Source organism: Oryctolagus cuniculus, chromosome 18 (assembly GCF_964237555.1).
Source record: "Oryctolagus cuniculus chromosome 18, mOryCun1.1, whole genome shotgun sequence".
Lineage (NCBI taxonomy): Eukaryota > Metazoa > Chordata > Mammalia > Lagomorpha > Leporidae > Oryctolagus > Oryctolagus cuniculus.
The window spans coordinates 68,278,152-68,301,566 of NC_091449.1; the positions used below are offsets into that span (position 1 = coordinate 68,278,152).

Genomic DNA, 23,415 nt, shown 5'->3' on the forward strand with positions numbered 1-23,415 from the left:
CATACTTGAGTGTTTACTGGCAAAATCTTTCTGATAGGATTGCTGATCTAAGAACCCTGTACCAGAAACTGTCTCAAGAGAAACAGTGGATTGAGTAATTTCTCAGGCGCTGTCTCTGATTTGTCATCTGTGGAATGACGGTGTGAGATTTCTGGAATTCTCACGTTCCGTGTCGGGTGCTTGTGTCATCTTTGTTTGTGTTGAAAGAGGCCCCGCTGGGAGGCTGCTCGGTTCCCAGGGTTGTCGTCCAGGCAGGGGCCTTCCATCTGCCCCCTCCCCCATCCCAGACATCCATGAGATGGCCACTGCTCCACGGTAGGTGGTAGGGACGAAGGTTTTATAATTCACTCCTTCGGCCGGCGCCGCGGCTCACTAGGCTAATCCTCCGCCTAGCGGCGCCGGCACACCGGGTTCTAGTCCCGGTCGGGGCGCCGGATTCTGTCCCGGTTGTCCCTCTTCCAAGCCAGCCCTCTGCTGTGGCCAGGGAGTGCAGTGGAGGATGGCCCAGGTGCTTGGGCCCTGCACCCCATGGGACACCAGGAAAAGCACCTGGCTCCTGGCTCCTGCCATCGGATCAGCGCGGTGCGCCGGCCGCAGCGCGCCGGCCGCGGCGGCCATTGGAGGGTGAACCAACGGCAAAAGGAAGACCTTTCTCTCTGTCTCTCTCTCTCACTGTCCACTCTGCCTGTCAAAAATAAAAAAAAACAAAATAAAATAAAATAAAAAATAAAAAAAAAATATAATTCACTCCTTCCTCCTCCTCTCCTTCCTTCCTTCCACCAAGACCTGAACGCAGCAGTTACATGTGGAAGATGGGTGACCCAAGCTGTGTCTCAGCAGCTCGGCCAAGCGCTGCCACCACGGCCCTCCCACCCCCTGCCCCGCCAAGGCAGGTTCTTTCGGGGTGTCTATAGTGGCGTCACACTAGCAGATGCCAGAGACAGCCTGCTGGGACACATGTGGCTTTATGTGCACTGAGTTCTGAGCCCCGTTCAGTTGCGGCAGCGTAATGATGCCGGGAGTCCTGTATCAGCCATGGAGTTCTCACACTCTGCCACGGGTGGGGGAGCGACTCACTGCTGTTAGGATTCCATGGGCGCACCTTGAGCCGGGAGCCCTGTGATCGCCAGCTTGCGCGGTGGCGGGGTGCTGGCCTTTGAGCTCCCGGCTTGTGGGTTCTGCGTGGACTTACTCTTTGGGACTGTCCGTTGTTGCAGCTGTTTCTCCCATTGTGTGTGTGCGGCCTCTGTGAGTCACGGAGAGCTTGGGCAGGGCTTTACAGAAGCCAGATGAAAGTTAGCGTTAGCATGGGTGGACGACGTAAGCTGAGCCGGCTCATGAGCCCGACTGTTCCTGAACGCTGGCCTGGAAGGCAGCTAAGTTGAAGTGAGGGTTGCTGTTGCGCGCAGTCTCTGGACGGCAGAGTGTTGCTTTCTTTGGAGATGGAAGTGCGTCGTCAGTCGTTCCACGGCGGCCTGTTTGGAGTGCGTGGAGTCTCAGGCATAGCCTGGGAGGGTGGCAGGTGGAATGTGGGAGGCGGGCAGCATGGTGGGAGCTGGGAGTGTGTCACGGCCGGAAGGTGGGACCCCAGACACTGAGATGCTGGCCTAGTCGCTGGGGGTGGGGCTTCCTGTCTCTGGGAAGGCCCCAGGAGGTGCGTTCCATTGGATTGGGGTGAGGTGGTGCTTGGAGCACTGGGGATTTCTGGTCGGTCCATCCCTGGCCTCTTGCCGCCATGGTGCCCAAGTTGTGTCTGGCCGCCTCTTCAGCTGCCCTGGGATTGGGCTGCCTGCCGTGGAGGAGCAGGGAGGCACAGTGTCCCGGCTGCTCAGCCGCCCTGTGTCTCCCCGGAGGAGAGCAGCCCCGAGTCAGGCCGTGCAGGCCAGCGTGAGGCAGGGACGAGGATGGACTGTGGTGCTGTCTGTGCCTCTGATGGTGACACTTGGCCAAGGGCCCGGGCCCAGGGAGCCCCGTGGAGCATGCTTGTCCTCTGTCCTCTCTGGAGGAGGAAGCCTGGAGCCAGGCCGCTGGCCGTGCCACCCTCTCAGCTCTGGGCTTTCTCCGGTCCTCCTCGGGAGCCCGCACAGCAGGCAGGCGCGCTTTGCGGCACGGACGTGCACTGGCTGCCAGAGGTGTCGCCTGCACCTGCCGTGTTCCAGTCGCAGTGCTGTGGGCCTTAGGTGGCTGGACGAGGGAGCACGTTTATTTTTCTAGTAATTGACTTGTACTCTCACAGAAAGCGACTATTTCTGTTGCTTCAGGTGCCCAAATCGGACCAGTGTGTGTCGGTAAGGTGTCATTTCGAATTACCGAAAGGTGGTTTCTCAAATATTGCTGGAGGCTGGTGCTCAGCCTTGTTTCACGTGTCCATGACGTGTTCTGTTGTCCCCAGCGTGAAGCAGAGTTCAGGAGAGGGCAGAGGTGAGGCAGGGCGAGCATTCCCAGGGGATGGCAGCCTCAGGGAGGCGGGTTTGGCTGTGCCTCGTGGGGATGCGGTGGAGCCCTGGTCCCCTGCCGCTGCACGCTTCCCTGCTCCTGGGGCAGCAACCTGTCACCCTTGCAGTCAGTCACCGTGGCCTGTGGGCCTCGTCCACCTGACCACATCCCTGCTGTTCACAGGACGAGGAGGGGGTCGGCTCTCCCTGGGGAGGAGCGCGTGGTAGGAAGCAGGCAGGCGAGAGTTCGTGCTGGTGGTCTCGGTCGGTCCCTTCCAACAGGACCCAGTGAGTCCCTGCCCTCTGGCTGCCGTGCAGTGCTCACTGTCACTTCAGTCCCCCGCTCCCGTGTAGGGAATTGTGAGCACGCGGAGAGCTGAGGGGTCAGCACATTGCATCAGGAGTCGCTCATAGACCACCCCTTTCATGTTCTTCAAATATTGAGGTTCATCTACTAGAAGGAAGAGTTATACATACACACACAGAGAGACAAATCAGTCTTCCGTCCACTGGTTCACCCCCCAAGTGTCCACGATGCCAGGGCTGGACCAGGCTGAGCCCAGGAGCCAGGCGCTCCATCCAGGCCTCCCATGCAGGGCACAGCAGTGCCGTTCTCCAGGGAGCTGGAGCCCCAGTGGCGCGGCTGGCACTGCACTGCACTGCACTGGGCACGTGAGGTCCCCAGCATTGATCTGGCCCAGCGCACCGTAGCGTCCCTCCCAAGAACACCCCCCCCCCCCCTTCCAGCAGCTTTTTAGGAGGAGACGTTGGAAATGCCCGGATCACTCCAGCAGGAGGAAGCTGTCCTGGTTGCACGCTTGCTTTGGATCCACGCTCTGCCCTTGCTTGCCCTGTGACCTGGATCGACAGTGCGGTCGCCTCTTGTGTGTGAGGGCCCGCTGAGGACCAGCGCACCAGGGCTGTGGTGTGGGGAGCTGCGAGTTCATCCTGCCTGGGGCTGTGGGGCTGTGGGCACAGAGCTGTGCCTTCCTCTGCCCTGAGCCCAGCAGAGCTCAGCAGCCTTAGTACCCAGCAGGCCCACCTGGACACGCGCCATCTCCATCCTCTGAGCAGGGCGGGTTTGTGTGCCACGACTCTGCCAGCACAGGCCAGCAAGCACCAGAGTGCTCTTGGCTGCACCTCCTAGCCTTTGGCTTGTGGGGTGGAGCTGGACCTGAGAACTCGCATTTCTAGAAAGTACCCCATTTCCTGCTGCTGCTCTGGGGTAACGGGCCCAGAAACCCTGCCCTCAAGTCCCTGGCTAACAATATGCGTTTACCACTTCGCTCCTCGTGACACCAGTGTGTTTCTCAGCCTGGTGATACATTGGAAGCACCGGGGCTTCTGGAACTACTCAGGATAGGCCTGCCTAGCTTTGACGGGTAGCGTCGGAGTTGTGGGCCTGGTTCTTGGTGCAGGTATGTTTTTCAAAGGTCTCCAGCAGCCTGGGTTGAGAACTGCTTGCCTTGAGCCAGATTCCTGCCTGGCCCTGAGCGTGCGGGCTCCTGTGTCATCCTGGCTGGGCAAGGGCAGCCGTGGCCCCGGCTCAGTGCAGTAGGCACCTGCAGATCTCCAGCTCCCGGGGAGTAAGGTGAGCTACGCTGCCGACAGCAAGTCCAGAGAGGAGGTCCCTGGTGAGCCCGCCCCAGCGTGGTCATGCAGAGCTCGAGGCCCAGCGTGGAGGGAGGTGCAGCAGGTCCTCCCGGAGGGACAGTGTCGGGGGCCCTATTGGGTGACGAAGGAGATTCCAGTGAGAAGGAGCCGGAGAGCCCTGGCTGAAACAAGGAGGTCTGTGGAGGACCAGGAGCGAAGGAGGGTGGGGACAGGCTCGGGTGCTGGGTGCCGGGGTGACCTCCCGCGGAGCTGCAGGTGTGCTTACCCTACATTGGGTGTGTGCGCACCAGTCCCCGCGTGCAGCCTGACACCCGTCGGGATGACCTTGGTGATGGAGCAAGGAGCGCCACTGCCTTTGGTGCTGCCTGGTGTTACTGCAGGCCCTGTGGTGTGCATGGTGGTGAGCTGGTGCTCACCGTGAGGGGGACGGGAAGTTCTCCCCACGCGGGGGCAGCAGGGAGCTCCTGTCACTGCTGCTGGACGGGATCACATTCGGTCAGCGTCCACCACAGGGAGACTTGGACCTGATTTGCGTTGTTTTTTGTTTGTTTGTTTTTTAAGATTTCACTTATTTATTTGAAAGACTTACACAGAGAGAGGAGAGGCAGAAAGAGAGAGGTCTTCCATCTGCTGGTTCCTCCCCAGTTGGCTGCAAAGGTCGGAGCTGTGCCAGTCTGAAGCCAGGAGCCAGGAGCTTCTTCTGGGGCTCCCACGTGGGTGCAGGCGCCCAAGGACTTGGGCCATCTTCTGCTGCTACCCCAGGCCATAGCAGAGAGCTGGATCAGAAGTAGAGCAGCCGGGACTAGAACCAGCGTCTGCATGGGATACCAGCACTGCAAGAGGCAGCTTTACCCGCTGCGCCACAGCGCCGGCCCCATGTGGTGTTGGCTCCTTGGTTAAGACTCAGTGCCTCCTGTCCTGTGTTCATGTTCCTCCTAAAATGCTCCGAACACAGCAGTCGTCCCCGGGGCTCCGAGCGTTGGGCTGCGTCCACCCACTGTTCCTCATGCTGGGGGTGCAGCTCGGGGTGGCAGGGCGGCCACGCCCCCACTCTGATGCCTCAGGCCACCAGTGCCCTCCCCCGTGCCCACAGCGGGTCCTGTGTTCCTGGGCTCCCAGACGCCTGGTGTTGGTAGATATCACCGTCTGCCTGGTTGTGGCGGACTCCAGGGGAGACAGGCAGGTGGTGCTGTGTGCTTGGGAGCAGCTTTACCCTCAGCCGTGAAGGACAGGGGCTCCCTGTGGCCACGGACTCTCGAGTGGCCTGCTGCCCTGATCCTGTCCGCTTGTGGGCAGGCCTCGAGCAGGCAGACGTTCTGGAATGTGGTCAGCATCTGTTTGCCCTGGTGGGGTGCTGTGAGAACCTGGGCTAAACTTGATGGTGAACTTGGGCTGTGCTGTAAGGCCCAGGCCTTTCCGCCCAGGTGCCATGAAAGCTGCCGCCCTGGGTTTGTGCCAGCAGCCACGCGTGTGTCAGGTGTGTGGAGGGCCAGGCGCTTTGCCTGTGGGGAGGGCTGGGTCAGCAGGCAGCTTAGCTCCCGTGCACGCCAGCCTCGAGGGCAGCATGGGGACGCGGGACTCAGCCTTTCGCCACCTTTTTCCTGCAATGCAGGAGGAGCAGCTCAGCCTCTCTCTTGGGAATGGTGTCATCGTCTGTCCTGTGGGAGGGCCACACCCCGGTGCTGGCTCCTGGGACGTCTGCGGCGCGGTGAGTGCAGCCCCCGGGCGGCCTGGCACCACTGACCGAGAGCTCTCCTGTCTTCCAGAGGATTACCCCAACGGCACGTGGCTGGGCGACGAGAACAACCCCGAGATGCGGGTGCGCTGCGCCATCATCCCCTCGGACATGCTGCACATCAGCACCAACTGCCGCACGGCCGAGAAGATGGCGCTGACGCTGCTCGACTACCTCTTCCACCGCGAGGTGCAGGCCGTGTCCAACCTCTCGGGCCAGGGCAAGCACGGCAAGAAGCAGCTCGACCCGCTCACCATCTACGGCATCCGCTGTAAGTGTGCTGCGGGGCTGCGGGGGACGCTGGCCCTGTGTGGCCGCAGGTCGGGCGTTTCCTCCAGCGGCTGTGAGGAGAAAGACCTGCGGGAGGTGTCTCCAGGCACCCAGGCCCTACCTCACTTAGCCTTAGACTAGTCTTTTTCTTTTTAGCATTCATTTTTTAAGTTATTTGAAAGGCAGAGAGACGGAGGGAGGGAGAGACAGAGAGGTGAGTTTTCCATCCTCTAGTTCATTCTCCAAATGGCCACAGTGACCGGGGCTGACCCGAGCCGAAGCCAGGAGCCAAGAGCTTCCTCTGGGTCTCCCATGTGGGTGCGGATGCCCAAGCACTAGGGCCATCTTCTACTTTCTCAGGCCATCAGCAGGGAGCTGGATCGGAAGTGGAGCAGCCGGGACTTGAACCGGCGCTCACGTGGGATACCCGTGCTGCAGGTGACGGCTTGACCTGCTCCGCCATAGCACTGGCCCCCCTCAGGCTACTCTTCAGGAAGAGAGAGGGAGAAGAGCCGAGGCCCCCCGCCGCCCGCTGACCACGCTGACCAGCCCTCACTGATGGCCCTGCCCGGCTGCCTTAGGCCCTTGGTGCCTCCGTCCTGAGCTTGTGGGCCCACCAGGTGGTGCTGGACACCGGCCGGTGCGCTCTGATGGCAGCACTGGCTCAGATCCCTCCTCACTTGGTGATGGCACCGGGAGAGTGGTGGCAGCAGGTGCAGAGCCTCTCCTCAGCGCCCTCGGGCCACGCACGCCGCAGTCCGTCTGGCTCCGGGAGCTGTGAGCATGGTGGGCTGAGTCAGGGGGACGCTGTAGTCAGAGGGCCTGGCAGCTGTCAGGGGACACAGTTCTGGGTGGGCTGCAGTTGAGCGAATGCCCAGGTGCCAGTCCAGCAGGGAGCCCTCACCTTTCAGGCGCCCTCTGGTGCCCATCCATGGCCCAGGGGAAGGAGGCCTGTGTTGTCAGCGGCTCCTGTAAACAGGCAGAACCAGTCACGCCGACACTTGGTGAGACCGAGGGTGTCATTCTGATTGAAGTCGCTGAGAGTCAGAGCCCAGGTCCCTGCTTAGGTGATGTGGGCAGGGCGGCTCAGCATCCCAGGGCTTGGGGCCGCTCCTGTCTGTCCCAGGGACGCCTGTCCCAGATGGCCTAGGAAGAACCGTGCCTGGGCCTGCTGCACTGGGTGCTCGGGTCGGGCAACGGCTCGCAGCGAAGCAGTGGTGCAGGCTTGCTTCCGGCTGGGGTCCAAGACGCTGCTCAAGGGCCGTGCAGCTCCACTCTGAGAGCAGCACCCAGTGTCAGCCAGCAGTCATGGCTGCGCCTCCACGGCCCCGTCCCAGTGTGCACAGCTGCGCTCCGGCCCTGGTCACACCGCCATCGCGGAGGGAGCTGTGTGGGCTTCCAGGGCACCATTTTGCAGCACGGGCCTGAGAGGGAGGTGCCCACAGCAGAAGGATGCTGGGGCCTGGGATTCCATGACCAGACAGGAGGGGCCGGGTCCTGGTGGGTCCCGCCCACCCTGACCTCCGAGTCTGCTCGTGTCGGGATTGCACTGGGTGTGCCAGGGGCTGCGTGGAGCATGGGGTCTGCCAAGCCCACCCTGCTGGCTTCGGCTGCCGCGGCTGCCTGTGCTCTGCAGGCTGCCAGCACCCTGTGCAGCCACGGTCAGCTGGACTGCCTCCCTCAGCTTCCGGCTGGGCCTGAGACCACTGACCCAGAGGTGGTGTCCTGCTGGCCTGCGTTCTGTGAGAAGTCCCCTCCGGGGCAGCCACGCCTTCCCTGTGCACAAGGAGCTCGGCATGGCACAGAGGCCCAGTGGGTGCTGGTGTCAGAAGCAGAGGTGAGAACCACGAAGGGCTGCCGGCCAGGCCTCCTGGAGACTGGAGCGGCTGTTGCTGCGGGCCGACCGAGGCTGGGATTGTTGAGCAGGGATTCTGGAAAGAGGAGCGAGGCTTGGCTTGATAGGAGCTGGAAACTTGACCAGCGTCGCTGTGAGCCAGGGGCGCAGCCCGTTGTCTGCCCGGCAACCTCTGGGTTGTAGGCAGGATGGCTGTGTTGTGTTAAAGGCCACGTCGGGGGCGTTGTGTGTGCTTTTGGCAGGAGCCTCTGGGTGGGCCCGGAGTCTTGTTGCAGGAGACTCCGCAAGGAGCGCGTGGGGCCGAGGCTCGCAGCCGCAGCCGGGGTGCTCCCGGCTTGCAGGTAGCTCCCCACTTGCTGGGAAGCCTGCAGCCTCCCTTCTGAGGGAGGCGTTCCTGACTCGGAATGTCGACATCTGGGCGTGTCTGTAGGCATGAAGACACAGAGCTGAGATCCCAGGTTTGTTCCCTGGGAGCCGGCCCTGTGGCCCCATTGTCAGAGGAAGGCCGCCGTAGAGGGCAGGCCGGGCTGCAGGAAGGGGCGGGCTGATGGGATGCAGTGGAGCTGACCCGTGGCTCTGTGTTCGCGGCATCACAGACTTTACCACCAGTAGTGCAGGGCAGCAGGCTGGGGCTGTGACTTCCCTTAGTGTGGATGTGGCTGCTGTCTCCTTACTGAGCAGAGAGCTGCGCAGGCCAGCTCCGAGAGGCAGGGAATTCCGAAGAACCGTGTCTGTGTCTGTCACGAGCATTCCCAGTCTTCATCTGGTGGGGAGAGAAGTGCCCGGGGGTACCTGTGGCTGCCATGTGGGGCCTCACTGGGCCAGCAGCCTCTGGCCTGGTCCTGTGCTCAGCCCTCCCAGCTCCCTCAGCAGCCGTGCAGGAGGAAGGGGCAGGGGGAGACAGGGGTCCTGGCTTTAACCCCGTGATCTCTGGGCCCATCGCTGGACAGCGCCACCAGTGCTGCCGTGGGGTGAGAGATGGTGCTGCCTGCCACACACAGGCTCGCTTCCCTCGCCGGGAGGCCTTGGAAGCGGTGTGCTGTTGCCAGTGTTCCCATGGAGCTGTTGAAATGTTCGGATTTCTTGACCTCCTTTCCCTTTGGCCCAGTTTAATTCTTACTGCTGATGTGCTCAAAAACCAAAACAAATGCATGAACTGACTCCTGGGCTCAGCTTGCAGAGCCGCGAGAGCAGAATGGGCTTCACCACGGTCTCTGGTGTCTTCAGGACACCACAGGGATGCCCGTTGCGGGAGCGGTTGCAGCCCTGCTGCGCGCCTGCGGCCCAGTGCGGCGCCGTCCCGAGAGACCCTGGTTCAGGTTTCTGCCTTTGCTGCCCTTCTTGTTCCGGAGACAAAGTCCGCGTTTTGAAGCACATAGGCGGGACATCTGAGCATCTCCTGTGGCGATGAGGGCACGAGAGTCTGTTGAAAGGGAGAGGGGAGACACGTGCCTTTTGGAACCTGTTTGGGGTTCCCAGGGTTCCTGGGCCCCGCACTGGGGGCAGCGGTCTGGGAGTGCTCTGCGGAAGCTGCGCCTTGCTGTGCTTTGCAGACCTGGGAGTTCTCAGCACTGGGACGGCGGACCGAGCACAGGGGCTTGGTTAAGGTCTTTGCGGGAGGATCACACGGCCTCTGCCTGCACTGCAGGAGAGTCAGGTGCTCCCAAGGGAACATGCCGGTCAGCACGGACAGCCCCGGGTCTCTGCAGGCCCCTCTGAGGAGTGTGGAGGTGACGCGTGATCCCCGTGCGCTCTCCCGGCACTGTGGGGCAGATGGGATGAGTGCACACACCCAGAAAGCCCACGGACGCAGCGCTGAGTGGCAGGGCCAGAGCCATTTCTTTTTTTGTCGTCCACGAGGGCGCACGCTTCCCGGCTGACTGCGGCCTCGCCCACACTCCCCACTGAGAGCAGGTCCACTTCCTGCCCAGCCGCGTCTCACAGGACGTGCTGGCTTCCTGAGGCTGCTGTAACCCAGGACCAGTGACGGGGCCGTCCAACCGGGCATCTGCGCTCTCACAGGTCAGAGGCCCCAGGTCCGAGATGTGGGTGTTGGTAGGGCCGTACGCCCTCTGAGAGCCTTGCCCTCTGCCAGCTTCTGGTGGTGGACAGCCGAGGTCAGCGTCCCTGCCCAGGGCAGCGTCACTCGTGCCTGCCTCCGTCACGTGGCTGTTGTCTCCCTGAGCGACTGTGTTGTGGTCGCTCTCCTTGCCTGTGTGGATTCCAGCCACATTGGGTTTCAGCCCCACTGTACTCAGCTATGACCTCATCTGAACTAAATTAATCCCATCTGCAGAGCCGTCAGTGCCAAGGAAGGTCACTCCTGAGGTCCTGGGAAGGCCATGGTTGTGGGGACACCGTTCGAGCAGTACTCAGGCCAGGGTTCCCCGAGCTCACACACCACACGCTGCTCCACGCACACCTCCGCCTGCCTGGGGCATCCTGGAGAAATTCCGCGTGGGTTGTGGCGCTTTGTGCGTTACAGTGAACTTAGCTCTTAGTTCTCTCTTCTGTGGACTTCCTGAAGTCCTCGTGTTTAGCCAGTGTGGGCCAACACATTCGATGGGCGCATCTGGTCACTTGGGCTGGTGTCAGAGAAGGGAAGCTGGCCGCTGTGCCGTACCCATCAGGCTCGCTCGCCCTAAAGGTTATTTGTTTGTTTGAAAGGCAGAATGACAAAGGGAAAAAGAGGTCTCTTCTACCTGCAGGTTTGCTCCCCAAATGGCCTCCATGGCTGGGGCTGGGGCTGGGACTGGGCCAGGCCAGGCCCAGGCCAGAAGCTTCTTCGAGGTCTCCCACGTTGGTCATTTTATGCTGCTTTCCCAGGCCGCTAGTAGGGAGCACGAACCAGCGCCCATAATGGGGTGCTGGCGCTCCAGGTAGTAGCTTTACCCACTCACCACAGCACTGGCCCCAAGGGTCTCTTACAGACCAGGGACGGAGGGACTGGAGGTTGCTCCTGAGGGCTGTGGGCTCCCCTCCCGGGAAGTGGCTGTGACTGGGCGGCGCGGGTGGAGTGTCGGCCGGCTGTGCTGCCCTGCTGCCGTGGAGTGCTTGGCCACGGAGGACAGATTCCTTCCGCTTCCCTGGCCAGTTGCTATCAAGTCTGTAATTTCAAGAAGTAAATTGTTGGCACTGAGCTTTCTGCTGGCTTTGCCCTCGAACTTGAGATGACATCCAGCCGTGGGGTTTCATTCTCTGTGGCTGATAAACCTCCTGCCACCCACCAAGCTCTGAGATCGTGAGCTCTGTTCCTCCTCTTTGGCCGCTCCTCTGGGAGGCTCATTAATGAGAGCTGGGAATCTGTTTTTGTGATTTGAGGCACCGATGCCAATGGAGGGGGCGTTCTGGGGGCTGGGGAGAATCCTTTCAGCTCTCGGGGTTGCTGGGCAGCTCGTCAAGAAGGGAGGTGAGGGGCCGGCGCTGTGGCTCACTTGGTTAATCCTCCGCCTGCGGTGCCAGCATCCCATACGGGCACCGGGTTCTAGTCCCAGCTGCTCCTCTTCCAGTTCAGCTCTGCTGTGGCCCGGGAGGGCAGTGCAGGATGGCCCAAGTGCTTGGGCCCTGCACCTGCATGTGAGACTAGGAGGAAGCACCTGGCTCCTGGCTTCGGATTGGCACAGTGCCAGCCATAGCGGCCATTTGGGGGGTGAACCAACGGAAGGGTGACCTTTCTGTTTTTCTCTCTCACTGTCTGTAACTCTGTCAAATAAATTTAAAAAAAAGGTGGGGGGGTAGGTGAGGGCAGCCTGGGCCTCTGCTGTCCAGGTGAGATGGACACTGTCCCTGGGAGTCAGTTGCTTGTTGGCTAGAGGCTGATGGCTCCGGTTCTCTGTGCCCCGGCAGCTGCTGTAGATTTCAGTTTGCCTAAAGGGTCTGCTGTGTCTGCTGGCGGAAGGTCCATCATGGCTGTGGAACCAGGGGAGGCCCCTGAGTGTGGGGCAGGGACACGCGTGTGCTCTCTGCTTGGGCTCGGGGCTCTCAGGCGGGAGGAGGGGCCGCAGTGCATCAGCCGCTTCTCCTCCAGGTGGGTGGGCTCTGGGAAGCCCAGCTTTTCCCTTTGATTTTGCTTCAACACTGGACCTTGTTTCCAGACTTTCTTCTGCTGATTAAGTAACACGCGAGCTGGAGTGCCAGGCAGCTGTCCAGTGCCCGTGAGGTTCGGGGCAGTCTTCCATGTCATGATAAGGCTTTTCCCGCTCCGCTGGCCGAGCTGAGGTTGCTCGGCTGAGGTTCTCGGGAGAGGAGCGCAAGGAAGCTTTGTGAGAGCGGAGGAAGCGGTGACTCGGGGCCGTGCCCGGGCTGCAGTGTCCAGGTCCCTCCCCGATGTCCAGGCTGGCCCCGTGCGGTGCGGTTTCTGAGGGCAGAGCGTGAAGCCGCCTGTGCAGCTCTCGGGGCACGCACGCCTACCTTTCCAACCCGCAGCTCTTCCGGCGGGGGCCTGCTGCTGATGCATCGGTTGGTTTGTCTTGGCTGAGATTCGGGCGGCTCACCCTCCAGTGGGAGCTCTGGGTTGCTGCGGGAAGGAATTATGTAACATGATGTTCAAGGAGAATTTAAAAATGGATCATGTGTAACTAAATAAATAGACATTTTTTCTTTAAAGGATATAAGCCAGGTTTTAAACTGGCTGCTTGATTTTTACAAATTCAAATTTACTAATATTTTTGCCTGTTTCTTATATCTATAACCTCTGTGTGTTTTAGTTTCTGTTAACAAATTTTTAAAAATTTGTATAATGTTATTAATCCCTAGGGGTACTTTAAAATTTTTTTCCATACATGCAAAAATATGAAAAGAATGAGTGGTGGCTTTGACGATTTTTCTTTTTATCCAAGAGTGTTCCAAGTAAGATGTTTTCACAGTGTAGCAAACACCGTTTTTAGTCTGGGGGGCCTGTTGTGACCGTGGTCCATGGTGGGCCTCTCTGCCGCGCTGTGCGTGGTTCTGATGGCTGAGTTCTGTCGTGACCGCGGTCAGCGGTGGGCTCCCTCTCTCTGCCGCGCTGTGCGTGGTTCTGATGGCTGAGTTCTGTCGTGACCGCGGTCAGCGGTGGGCTCCCTCTCTCTGCCGCGCTGTGCGTGGTTCTGATGGTTGAGTTCTGTCGTGACCGTGGTCAGCGGTGGGCGCCCTCTCTCTGCCGCGCTGTGCGTGGTTCTGATGGCTGAGTTCTGTCGTGACCGCGGTCAGCGGTGGGCTCCCTCTCTCTGCCGCGCTGTGCGTGGTTCTGATGGCTGAGTTCTGTCGTGACCGCGGTCAGCGGTGGGCTCCCTCTCTCTGCCGCGCTGTGCGTGGTTCTGATGGCTGAGTTCTGCCGTGACCGTGGTCAGCGGTGGGCGCCCTCTCTCTGCCGCGCTGTGCGTGGTTCTGATGGCTGAGTTCTGCCGTGACCGTGGTCAGCGGTGGGCGCCCTCTGGTTGAAGTTGATAACAAGCCAGGGCCATCGCGAGGCACCTAAAGCCAAAGCCACCACAGGCCCGTTGGTATGTGCCCGCCAGAGCCTGCAGCCTTGTGACCGTGAAAGTGGGCAGGGCCTGAGGGGCATCAGCTCCAGTCTGACACCTGCTCCGCAGTGCTGCCCTGGTCTGCTGTCCCCTGGTCACTGAGAGAGGGGACTCTGTGCTGTTGGCCATGTCCTGAGCCCTTGTGGGTGCTCAGGGGTTAACACGTGTGATTCTCTGCGTGTGCAAGATGCAGTACGGGGAAGCTGCAAGCCCACATGCGCCGCCTCCTGGGCAGGTGCGCAGAGCACCCGGGACCAGAAGCAGTGGTGTGCCCCACGCCCCGCTGTGCTGCAGGAGGTCTTCAAGTCTGGGCTGCTGTCTCCGAGCACTGCCTCGTGCCGGGGTGGGGGGTGGGGGGTGGGGTTGACACCCCCGGGTGAAAAAGCGAATTTCCTGTGCTTGTGCAGGAGACAAAGTGGAAACACGCGCATATGCAAATTCTGTACATGCTGCACGGTAATCACTGTGCTGAGAAAGCAGGCGGAACAGGATCTGGAGGCTTCCAGCGCCAGGGTGGGGGTGCATGTGCGTGGGGAAGGCAGGGCTCCCGGCACGCTGGCGGAGCCGTGGCGTGAAGGGATTGCCAGAGGCCCGAGCGAGCCTGAGTGAGCCAGGGCCGAGGGGCAGCGTCGTGGAAACCCAGATGTGACTGAATTGTTGGGGTCCTGCATTCCTCCCTAGACGTCTGGGACTTGAGTGCTGTTTTTGAAGTCAGGGCACAGGTGGGAGTGGGGTGAAGGCCTCGCGAGGACCCTGGGCCTTGTGGTGTTGGGGAGCACTTCGGTGACAGTTACTTAAAGCGATGGGGAAAGACCTGACTGTTTCCTCGGTGTGTGTATCCGATCTTGGAAGATCGTTGACTGAGTGGGCGGCACTTTCCTCGCGTATGGGATTTTCCAGGAGAGGGGCCCAGCCAGCCCTGAGGGGCGAGGGGCGGGTGTCCAGGACGCGGGCGCTGTTGATGCCGCTCGTGGCGCAGGGCTCTCACAGCTTCTGCGGGGCTGTCCTTTCAGGTCACCTCTTCTACAAGTTTGGGATCACGGAATCTGACTGGTACCGGATCAAGCAGAGCATCGACTCCAAATGCCGGACAGCGTGGCGGCGGAAACAGCGCGGCCAGAGCCTGGCCGTCAAGAGCTTCTCGCGGAGAACGCCGTCCTCCTCCTCCTACAGTGCCTCAGGTAGGCTCTGCGCCCGCCGGAGCAGGCGCCCGGGCCACGGTGCGTGCCGTGTGGGCGCTGTCCAGGTGCTGCGCCCTGGTGCTGCCTCCACACGTGGGCTGGGCAGCTGTTCAGAGAGCGGGCGGTCTCCCGCCTGCTGGTCCTGGGGTGAGACCTCTGCCTGAGGAAGGAGAAGCAGCGGCCTCCTGGGGGCTCCTGAGGTCACAGGGGACTTCTGTGGTTCTGTGGCCCAGGGGGGCTCTGGTCCAGACCAGGGTGGGTGCTGCGTCCAGCGGCTGCTGACTCTGCACCTCCCCTGCTGCTCTGACCCCTGAGCGAGTGGCCGTGACTGCTCCCTGCGAGGTGACTGTCGCGGAGGGCAAGGGGTGAACCCTCACTTGCGTTCCTGGCCTCAGTGCCAGGACCACAGGTCGTGGGAGGAGCCCTCCAGCGTTCCCCGCGCACACTGCTGCAGGCCTCTCTCTCCCAGGGGCGCGTTGGCTAGAAGGGCACCCGGACTTCAGCACTGCCTTCCGCCCCGTGACTCCAAGAATCTGAACAAATTTTTAAATGGAAACAGTTCTCCCGCTGGGCTGGGGTCAGAGTGTGTGGGTGGCAGTCTCCCGCTGGGGCTGGGGTCAGAGTGTGTGGGTGGCAGTCTCCCGCTGGGCTGGGGTCAGAGTGTGTGGGTGGCAGCGGGCGAGGCCCCTCTGTGCGAGGGCCTGTTGCTGAGCTCCGCTCCGCAGCCTGCACCGGACAAGCAGACCGCCTGCGGCGCTCGGCGTCTGTTCTTTCTGAGCCAGTCCCAGGAGACTCTCGCCCCCCAGTTGTTTGGGAAGTTTTTGGATACTTGGCCCCGAGCTGTGGCCAGGGGGCCTGAGGGTGGGAGGCAGGGTGGTGGCCACACACATTGCCCCCCTGCCCCACCCTGGGCAGTTGTTTCAAGCGTCTGCTGTTGATGAAAGCAGCCCTTGGTGAGGAGGCTGGACCTCGTAGTTGCCGACAGGCAGTGTGTGTGGAATGCAGAGGGGCAGCCCTCGGGTGCGACTGAACACCTGGCGATTGCGTGCAGGGCGGCAGCTCCTGCTGTGGCACCGGTGCCCTAGCTGCCGTGCCCTGGCACACACGGGAGAGATGCAGTCATGGGGGATGCGTGCTGCATGTGGCGTCACGGACAGTCTCAGCTGATGGCCTTGCAATTTTAATTTTTTTCTTTATGTCTTACTGGAGCTTCTGGATTATTTCCAGTAAACACTGCACTGGTTTTACGGTTTTTCAAAATGCCTTCAGGCTTGATGCAGGGCAGGGACCAGGTTGCATTCTGTCCTCGTAGAAATCTGGGCGAGGCTCTGAGGCCGCTGCCTCAGACTGGGGAGCCGGCAGCACAGGACGGTGACCGCTCGAGGGGGAAGGTGGGCGACCCTGCCTCGCCCGGGCTCGCTCAAGGAGGCGCCGGCTGGCCTCTGCACGCGGTGTGAGACGTCCCAGGCAGGCCGCAGCTGCGTCATACACGCAGGAGACCATAGTGCAGGGGGTGGGGACAGCCAGGAGTTGTGGAGTGGAATTCTTGTTTTTTTGTTTTTTAAGCTTGATTTATTTATTTGAAAGAGTTACAGAAAGAGAGAGAGACAGAAAGATCCTCCACGTGCTGGTTCACCCCCTAGATGACCACAGTGGTCAGGCCGAAGCCAGGAGCCAGGAGCGTCTTCCAGGTGTCCCACGTGGGTGTAGGGGTCCCAGCACTTGGGCCATCTTCTACTGCTTTCCCAGGCCACAGCAGGGAGCTGGATCGCAAGTGGAGCAGCCGGGACTCGGAACCGGCATGGATGTGGGGTAACCTGTTACGGCTAGTGGCTGTATCGACTGCACCACAGCACTGGCCCCCGAGCGGGGTTCTTGTGAGGAACGAGGTTTGTGGGAGACTCCGGAGTGCACAGGGTTCTGCTGCACAGACTTGGAGAGAAGAGGGCACACCTGGGCATGGGGCTCTGCGCTGCCCTGGGCTGAGGGCGGTGCAGACTTTCCCAGCTGTGCTCCAGAGACCTGGGATCTGGCCAGCAGGAGACCACGCTTACTGAGGAAGCAAAGTGTCCCCCGAGTGGAAGCCGAGCCCCCACTCAGCCTTGGAGGGCTCACGCTCCCCCACCAGGTATAAAACTTCCAAAGAAAGACAGCAAAATCCAGATTCGCTGAGCAGAGTGAGATCCACAGTGTCCAGAATCCCCTGCAAATGTGACCTGGGACCAGAGAGCTGTCAGAGAAGGAGCTCCTGTGTGGGATTAACAAGCCAGGATTCCAGAGACTGTTAACATTGTGGTCTGAGATGGAGACCACAGCATAGCAAGGCGACGTAGGAGAGGCGAAGCAGCCGAGTTTGCTCTGGGGTGAGAAGCGAGGGCTGACTGCCGTGCTGTGCCTTCTGCCCTCTCCCTGCACGCGCCCTGGTAACGCAGTGGCTTATTTCAGCAGCTGGGCGAGCACAGCCCAGGCTGAATTGTTGCCAGCATCCGTGGTGAGCAGGAGCTGCGAGGTATTCCAGTCCAGATTATTAGCAAGTTAAAGGGTCTTGCAGGGGCAGATGAGGAAGTTGAAGGGTCTCATAGGGGCAGATGGAGTGAGGTGATTTTTATTAACATTGCAACAGAAATTACTTGGGAGCCTCCGTCGCCTGGTTCTTGTTAGCTAGTGGGGCGACTGTCAGCATTTGGCTCTCAGACCCTCTCTGGGGAGTGTCCCGAGCTCTCTTCTCCCCAGCACGTATTCAAGTTCAACCTTTAAGGACGTTTACACCCAGCAGCATTCATGCGGTTTGAAGTAATCGAAAAAAATATAATTGCTAGCATCTTTCAAATATTAACGTTTTGTTATTATTATAATAGTTTTAAAAATGTGGGGCCAGCGCTGTGGTGTAGCAGGTAGAACTGCTGGCATCCCATATGGGTGCCAGTTCTAGTCCCGGCTGCTCCACTTCCGATCCAGCTCTCTGCTATGGCTGGGAAATCAGTGGAGATGGCCCAAGCACTTGGGTCCCTGCACCCACTGCTCGTGGCTCCTGGCTTCGGATCAGCGCAGCTCCGGCCGTTGTGGCCAGCTGGGGAGTGAACCAGCGGATGGAAGACCTCTCTGTCTCTCTCTCTCTCTCTCTCTCTCTCTCTCTCTCTCTCTGCCTCTCCTTCTCTCTCTGTGTAACTCTGACTTTCTAGTAAAATGGATAGATCTTTAAAAAAAAAAAATGTACTCAGTGGAATCTATAAACCGTAGCAGTTTGATGCTTAGAATTAACTACTGAAGGGGCCAGCACTGTGGCGTAGTGAGTAAAGCTACTGCCTGCAGTGCCAGCATCCCACATGGCTGCTGGTTCGAGTCCCAGCTGCTCTACTTCTGATCCAGCTCCATGCTATGGCCTGGGAAAGCAGTAGAAGGTGGCTGGAGTCCTTGGGCCCCTGCCATCTCCATGGGAGACCCAGAAGCTCCTGGCTCCTGTCTTCGGATTGGTGTAGCTCCAGCTTGGGTAGAATACCTCTCCCTCTCTCTGCATCTGTTCTCTCTGACTTTGCCTTTCAAATAAAATAAGTAATACTTAAAAAATAATTAGCTACTGGCCGGCGCCGCGGCTCACTAGGCTAATCCTCCACCTGTGGTGCCAGCACCCTGGGTTCTAGTCCCGGTCGGGGTGCCGGTTCTGTCCTGGTTGCTCCTCTTCCAGGCCAGCTCTCTGCTGTGGCCCGGGAAGGCAGTAGAGGATGGCCCAAGTGGTTGGGCCCTGCACCCCATGGGAGACCAGGAGGAAGCACCTGGCTCCTGGCTTTGGATCGGCTGCAGCGCACTGGCCGTGGCTGCCATTTGGGGGGTGAACCAACGGAAGGAAGACCTTTCTCTTTCTCTCTCTCTCTCTCTCTCTCTCTCACTGTCTAACTCTGCCTGTCCCCAAAAAAAACAAACAAACAAAAAAAAAAACCATGCATCTAAAGTAATAACTCAGTTAAACAGAGAAATCGAATTCTTGGAAAGTCCCTTCGCTACATTGGGGTGACATTTCCCCAGTTAAATTATCCATGGAGGCCGGTGCCGCGGCTCGGTAGGCTAATCCTCCGCCTAGCGGCGCCGGCACACCAGATTCTAGTCCCGGTTGGGATTCTTTCCCGGTTGCCCCTCTTCCAGGCCAGCTCTCTGCGGTGGCCAGGGAGTGCAGTGGAGGATGGCCCAAGTGCTTGGGCCCTGTACCCCATGGGAGACCAGAAGTACCTGGCTCCTGCCTTCGGATCAGCACGGTGCGCTGGCCGCAGCGCGCCAGCCGTGGTGACCATTGGAGGGTGAACCAACGGCAAAAGGAAGACCTTTCTCCCCGTCTCTCTCTCACTATCCACTCTACCTGTTAAAAAAAAAAAAATTCCATGGAGAAAGCTTACTTACTGCTGGAGTGGAACAGGCTTGCTCTCAGCTTTAGTCCTTCTCATTTTTGCAGGTGCATCCCAAGAAACTGCCTTCATTTCCGAAGTTCTTGGAAAGTGGAGGGAGGGTTTGTGACGACAGTCACCCAGTGTGCAGGCTCTCAGGCACTGCGGCTTACTGTTGCTGATCCCGACAGAAGGGAGGACGTGACGGGGACGGGTCTGGGGACAAGGGCGAGCGGGATGTGCTGTTCTCTGACGCCTGTGTCCTGCTCCCACAGACACCATGATGGGCTCCCCGCCGGCCGCCAGCGAGCTCCCGCAGCCACAGCCGCAGGCCCTGCACTACGCCCTGGCGAATGCCCAGCAGGTGCAGATCCACCAGATCGGAGAGGACGGACAGGTCCAAGTAGTATGTACCTTCCCGCTGATGCGCCGGGGCTGGCCGGGGCCGGGTGGTGGGGTTGCCGTGGGGACCGCCGGCTTTCACTGAGTTTCTGGAGCACGCGGTCATCTGGGGGAGGTGGAAGTACCCGAGGCTGTGAGCGTGGGGGAGGGGCCTTGTGATGCAAGGGCAGCAGCCGGTCCTCGGCCCCCTGTGCTTGTCCCCGCCCTGCAGGGCCTCCTGCCCTGAGAGGCCCCATCTGTGTTTCTGTTCGGAAGCTCAGTAGAGGCTGCTTGAGCGCCCTGAGGGAAGAGAAAGTGATTTCCTCCCGGCTCTGCGGGAGGCGGCGGCCTTTGTGTCTGCGCTGCCTCCTGTGGGCTGGATCAGCGTGACTGCCTCAGGGAGGCCACGCACCTGCCTTCCCCCTGTGCGGGCAGACGCGGGGCCTGCCCTCTGGTCGGCGCAGCAGATCCTCCGCTGACAGCGGTCCCCGGGTCCCAGTGTGCAGGCTGCAAGGAGTGGGGGGTAGCGTTCTTGGGCACCCTCACTGGGAGCCAGAGGTGCTGGGGGGCGGGGGCATCCTTGTGCCTCTTGGAGCCGGGGCTGACCAGCACAGGCGCCTCTGCTGCGCCGCTGACCCCTTGTCCCTGCAGGCACTGCCTCCTGCACCTGCTTGCGGGACAGGCGCTTCCTGAGACGCTGCGTAGCGCTTTTCCGTGGCTTTTTCCCCTCTTCCCTAGGAGGTGGAGCAGTTATGAGTCAGGAATTTAATGGGCTTATTAAATTTAATCGACATTCACAAAGGCAGTGACTCTCCTCTTGTCAGTAGGAAAGTTCTTTGAAAGAATCCCAGAGTAGATAACTCTGACACAGAGTTTACATACACGTAGGAAAGTGTAAGCAGTAGAACATTCTACAGTACTTTGAGGTCCATTTCAACCAACTTCAAGAATTTTAAGTAAGATGTGAGTCTTCGTTTCATTTTCATCTAGTTTACAGGGATGATCTGGCTGTGTCAGTACAACATAAATCGTCTTAGCTGGGCTCTTTGATTCCTTATTAGTGTTTGCTCGAGTTACTCAGACACTCGTGTGAGTGTCCTCTGATTTGAAGAGCTTGCCTGACCCGCTGTCAGTGTGGCTGCACACGCAGCCCTGCCCTGTCCCTGCCCGTGAGGGCCCCAAAGCAGCACATGCAGCCCTGTCCCTGTCCCTGCCCGTGAGGGCCCCAACTCTGGGGTTCCCCTGGGTTTGTCGTCGCACCCAGTAGAAAGTGTGACTTAGAAGAAGACTTGTCACCCTGATTCTCTGGAGTCACGCTCTGGCCTTGACTTGTTCAGTGACATCTGAAGATCGGCACTTGTCCTTGCCCGTCGCTCCTGTAGGAGTCGCTGTGGAGCGGGTCTGTTGGGTCTTAGAGAGGCGGTCCCAGAGCTGGGACCCCAGCCCACCTTGCACTCCCTAGGGTCCCGGAAGCTGGGACCCCAGCCCACCTTGCACTCCCTAGGGTCCCGGAAGCTGGGACCCCACCCCACCTTGCACTCCCTAGGGTCCCGGAAGCTGGGACCCCACCCCACCTTGCACTCCCTAGGGTCCCGGAAGCTGGGACCCCACCCCACCTTGCACTCCCTAGGGTCCCGGAAGCTGGGACCCCACCCCACCTTGCACTCCCTGGGGTCTGCTGTCGTTCTGGAGCAGGTAATCCAGAACCTTCCAGAAAACATCGCTGTGTCCTTTGTTCTTGTTTTTCTTCTGATGCTTCTTGGTGTCTTCTCTTGCTGTGGATCCCACAGGGTCACCTCCACATCGCCCAGGTGCCTCAGGGGGAGCAGGTGCAGATCACGCAGGACAGTGAGGTGAGTCCTTGGAGGTGGCCGACAGCCGGGCCTCCTGGGAGTCCTCTGGGGGAAAGCGTGTGACGAGGGTGGCTGTGCTGTGGGACACTGGTCCAGCTCTGGTGGCAGCTTTGGTTGGGCAGATTGGGTGCGGGGGGGGGGGAGGGGCGGCGTTGGCTGGGCTGACTGGTGTGGGAAGCCCACTGAGGCCGTGTCGTATGCCAGAGACCAGGCCAGGTGTTGGATCACAGCAGAAGCAGAGCAGCTGTAGGCCCTGCCTGCGAGGACCCAGGTGTGCCTGGACGATCGTGCCTCCGTCAGCAGTGGGGCTAGAGGTGGTGTGCACGCCTCAGCACCAGGCCGCGAGACTCCCAGGAGAGGGCCTGCCGGGCTGCTGTGAGGGCAGTGCCTAGCAGAGCGTGCTGGCGAGAGGAGAGAAGCTGAAGGGTGGTGGGGTGGGCAGGTCTGGTGAGGGGCTGTAGCAGGTGTCCATAAGGTAGGTTTCCATAAATGTGCAGCCCAGTGAGAGAGAAGAAGAGAGCCCAGTGTGGCTGCAGCGTGCGTAGGACGAGGGAGCTCGGGCAGACGGCCAGCTCAGAGGAGGAGGTCCTGGGAGGCAGGGAGAGCGAGGCTGGAGGGTGGAGGCCCGTGGAGGGCACTGGGGACAGGTGGCTCGGGTTCTGCAGGACGCGTCAGACAGGAGCCCTGGGGAGCTGGGGGCAGAGTGGGCATGGGGCCCACCCGTGGTGGAGCTGCTTCGTGGGCTGCGTCTGGGAGTCAGGGCCAGGCTGTGTTTAAAGGTGCAGATGAGCGCGGGACGCCGCAGTATCGGAGCGGGGGCGGCTTCTCCGCACTCTGGGGGCCTGTGGGCCGCAGAACCCCACTCTGAGCAGAAGGGGAAGCTGACCGGACAGTGAGGGAGAAACAAGCCCGCACTTGCTGTTGTGTGAATGCTGGGCTTCTGTGGGCTTCTTGAATTCCAGTTTTTCACTGCTGGTTTTGTTCTTGTTTTTTAGTTATCAGAACTGAATCTGTCTTGTATACGTAATTCAGTATTTTTGTTTCCAGTAGGAATTGAATAGAATAAATTAGAAGAAATTGCTGCTGAGTTTAATGATTACCTTGTGATAAGTTAGAATATGCGGTCTTGTTATGACGATGACTGCTTACCTGGTTTGTCTAAAATGAAGTGTTTTGTTGGAGAGAGACAGGCGTGAGCATGGGTCTCCTGGGGGCTGTGAGTCCGTGCGGCGTGTGCTGGTGTCGGCATTTGTGCTGCTGTGAGCTGTGCCAGTGGCGGGAAGGTGGATGGCACCAGTGTCCCCACCGGGACCTCTCTGTCCCCATGTTGTGTTTCTTGTCCCTCAAAATTGTCTCAAAAACTGGAAAAAGTGGGAGTGGGATTTTTTTTTTAGGATGGGGTGAGGGGAATGGGCACGAAGTTGGAACTGCTTCGTTGTTTACAAGAAAGAGTAGTTCCTAGAGACCCAGCTTCTGCATTGCATTTGCAGTTCTTACTCCACGAGGGGCCAAAGTCTTGCAGACTCAGTGGCTGTCTGGTGGCTCCCAGATGGCCCGGGGCAGGTCCTGCCCGAGCAGGCGTGCTGTCCATCCCCTTCCTGATTCTTCTTCTCCTTTCTCTGCAGGGCAATCTGCAGATCCACCACGTGGGCCAGGACGGGCAGGTGAGTCTGAGTGTCCTCTCGCTTCCCACAGACCAGGCACTGCGTTGCCCGAGTGACAGCGGCTCTTCGAGGAAGGAGCGGGGAGTGAGGAAGAGTGGCCTCGCTCCCGGTGGCCCTGCTCACGGGGCCTCGCTCCCTGTGGCCTCGCTCCCGGTGGCCCTGCTCACGGGGCCTCGCTCCCTGTGGCCTCGCTCCCGGTGGCCCTGCTCACGGGGCCTCGCTCCCTGTGGCCTCGCTCCCGGTGGCCCTGCTCACGGGGCCTCGCTCCCTGTGGCCTCGCTCCCGGTGGCCCTGCTCACGGGGCCTCGCTCCCGGTGGCCTCGCTCCTAGTGGCTCTGCTTACGGGCCTCACTCCCTGTGGCCTCGCTCCTAGTGGCCACTCAGGTGCCTGGAGGACGCAGAGGGTGGGCCAGGGCTCATCTCTGCTTCTCTGTTGGACGTCATGTGGCTTTACCTCGTGGAGGACACTCCCAGCCTTGTCACTGGTCCCTGCACATTTTGTGAGTGTTGTGGTTTGCACACAGAGCCATGTATTCGAGTAAGGTGG

The 23,415-nt window shown here is 60.1% G+C and overlaps 1 protein-coding gene across 13 annotated transcripts in view; it reads left to right on the forward strand.

Annotated features, from left to right (window-relative positions):
- Nucleotides 1-23,415, forward strand: part of BANP (BTG3 associated nuclear protein) — a 104,254-nt gene that overhangs the window by 54,589 nt on the left and 26,250 nt on the right. For 7 of the 13 annotated variants that reach the window (XM_070062823.1, XM_070062825.1, XM_070062830.1 and 4 more), the window contains 5 exons: nt 5,816-6,055; nt 14,427-14,594; nt 19,246-19,376; nt 21,142-21,204; nt 22,830-22,868. In XM_070062823.1, coding sequence (XP_069918924.1) covers nt 5,816-6,055; nt 14,427-14,594; nt 19,246-19,376; nt 21,142-21,204; nt 22,830-22,868 — 641 coding nt within the window. Of the gene's footprint in view, nt 1-5,815; nt 6,056-14,426; nt 14,595-19,245; nt 19,377-21,132; nt 21,205-22,829; nt 22,869-23,415 lie in introns of all 13 variants that reach the window. The other 6 variants (XM_070062822.1, XM_070062824.1, XM_070062829.1 and 3 more) reach the window with 1 other exon arrangement.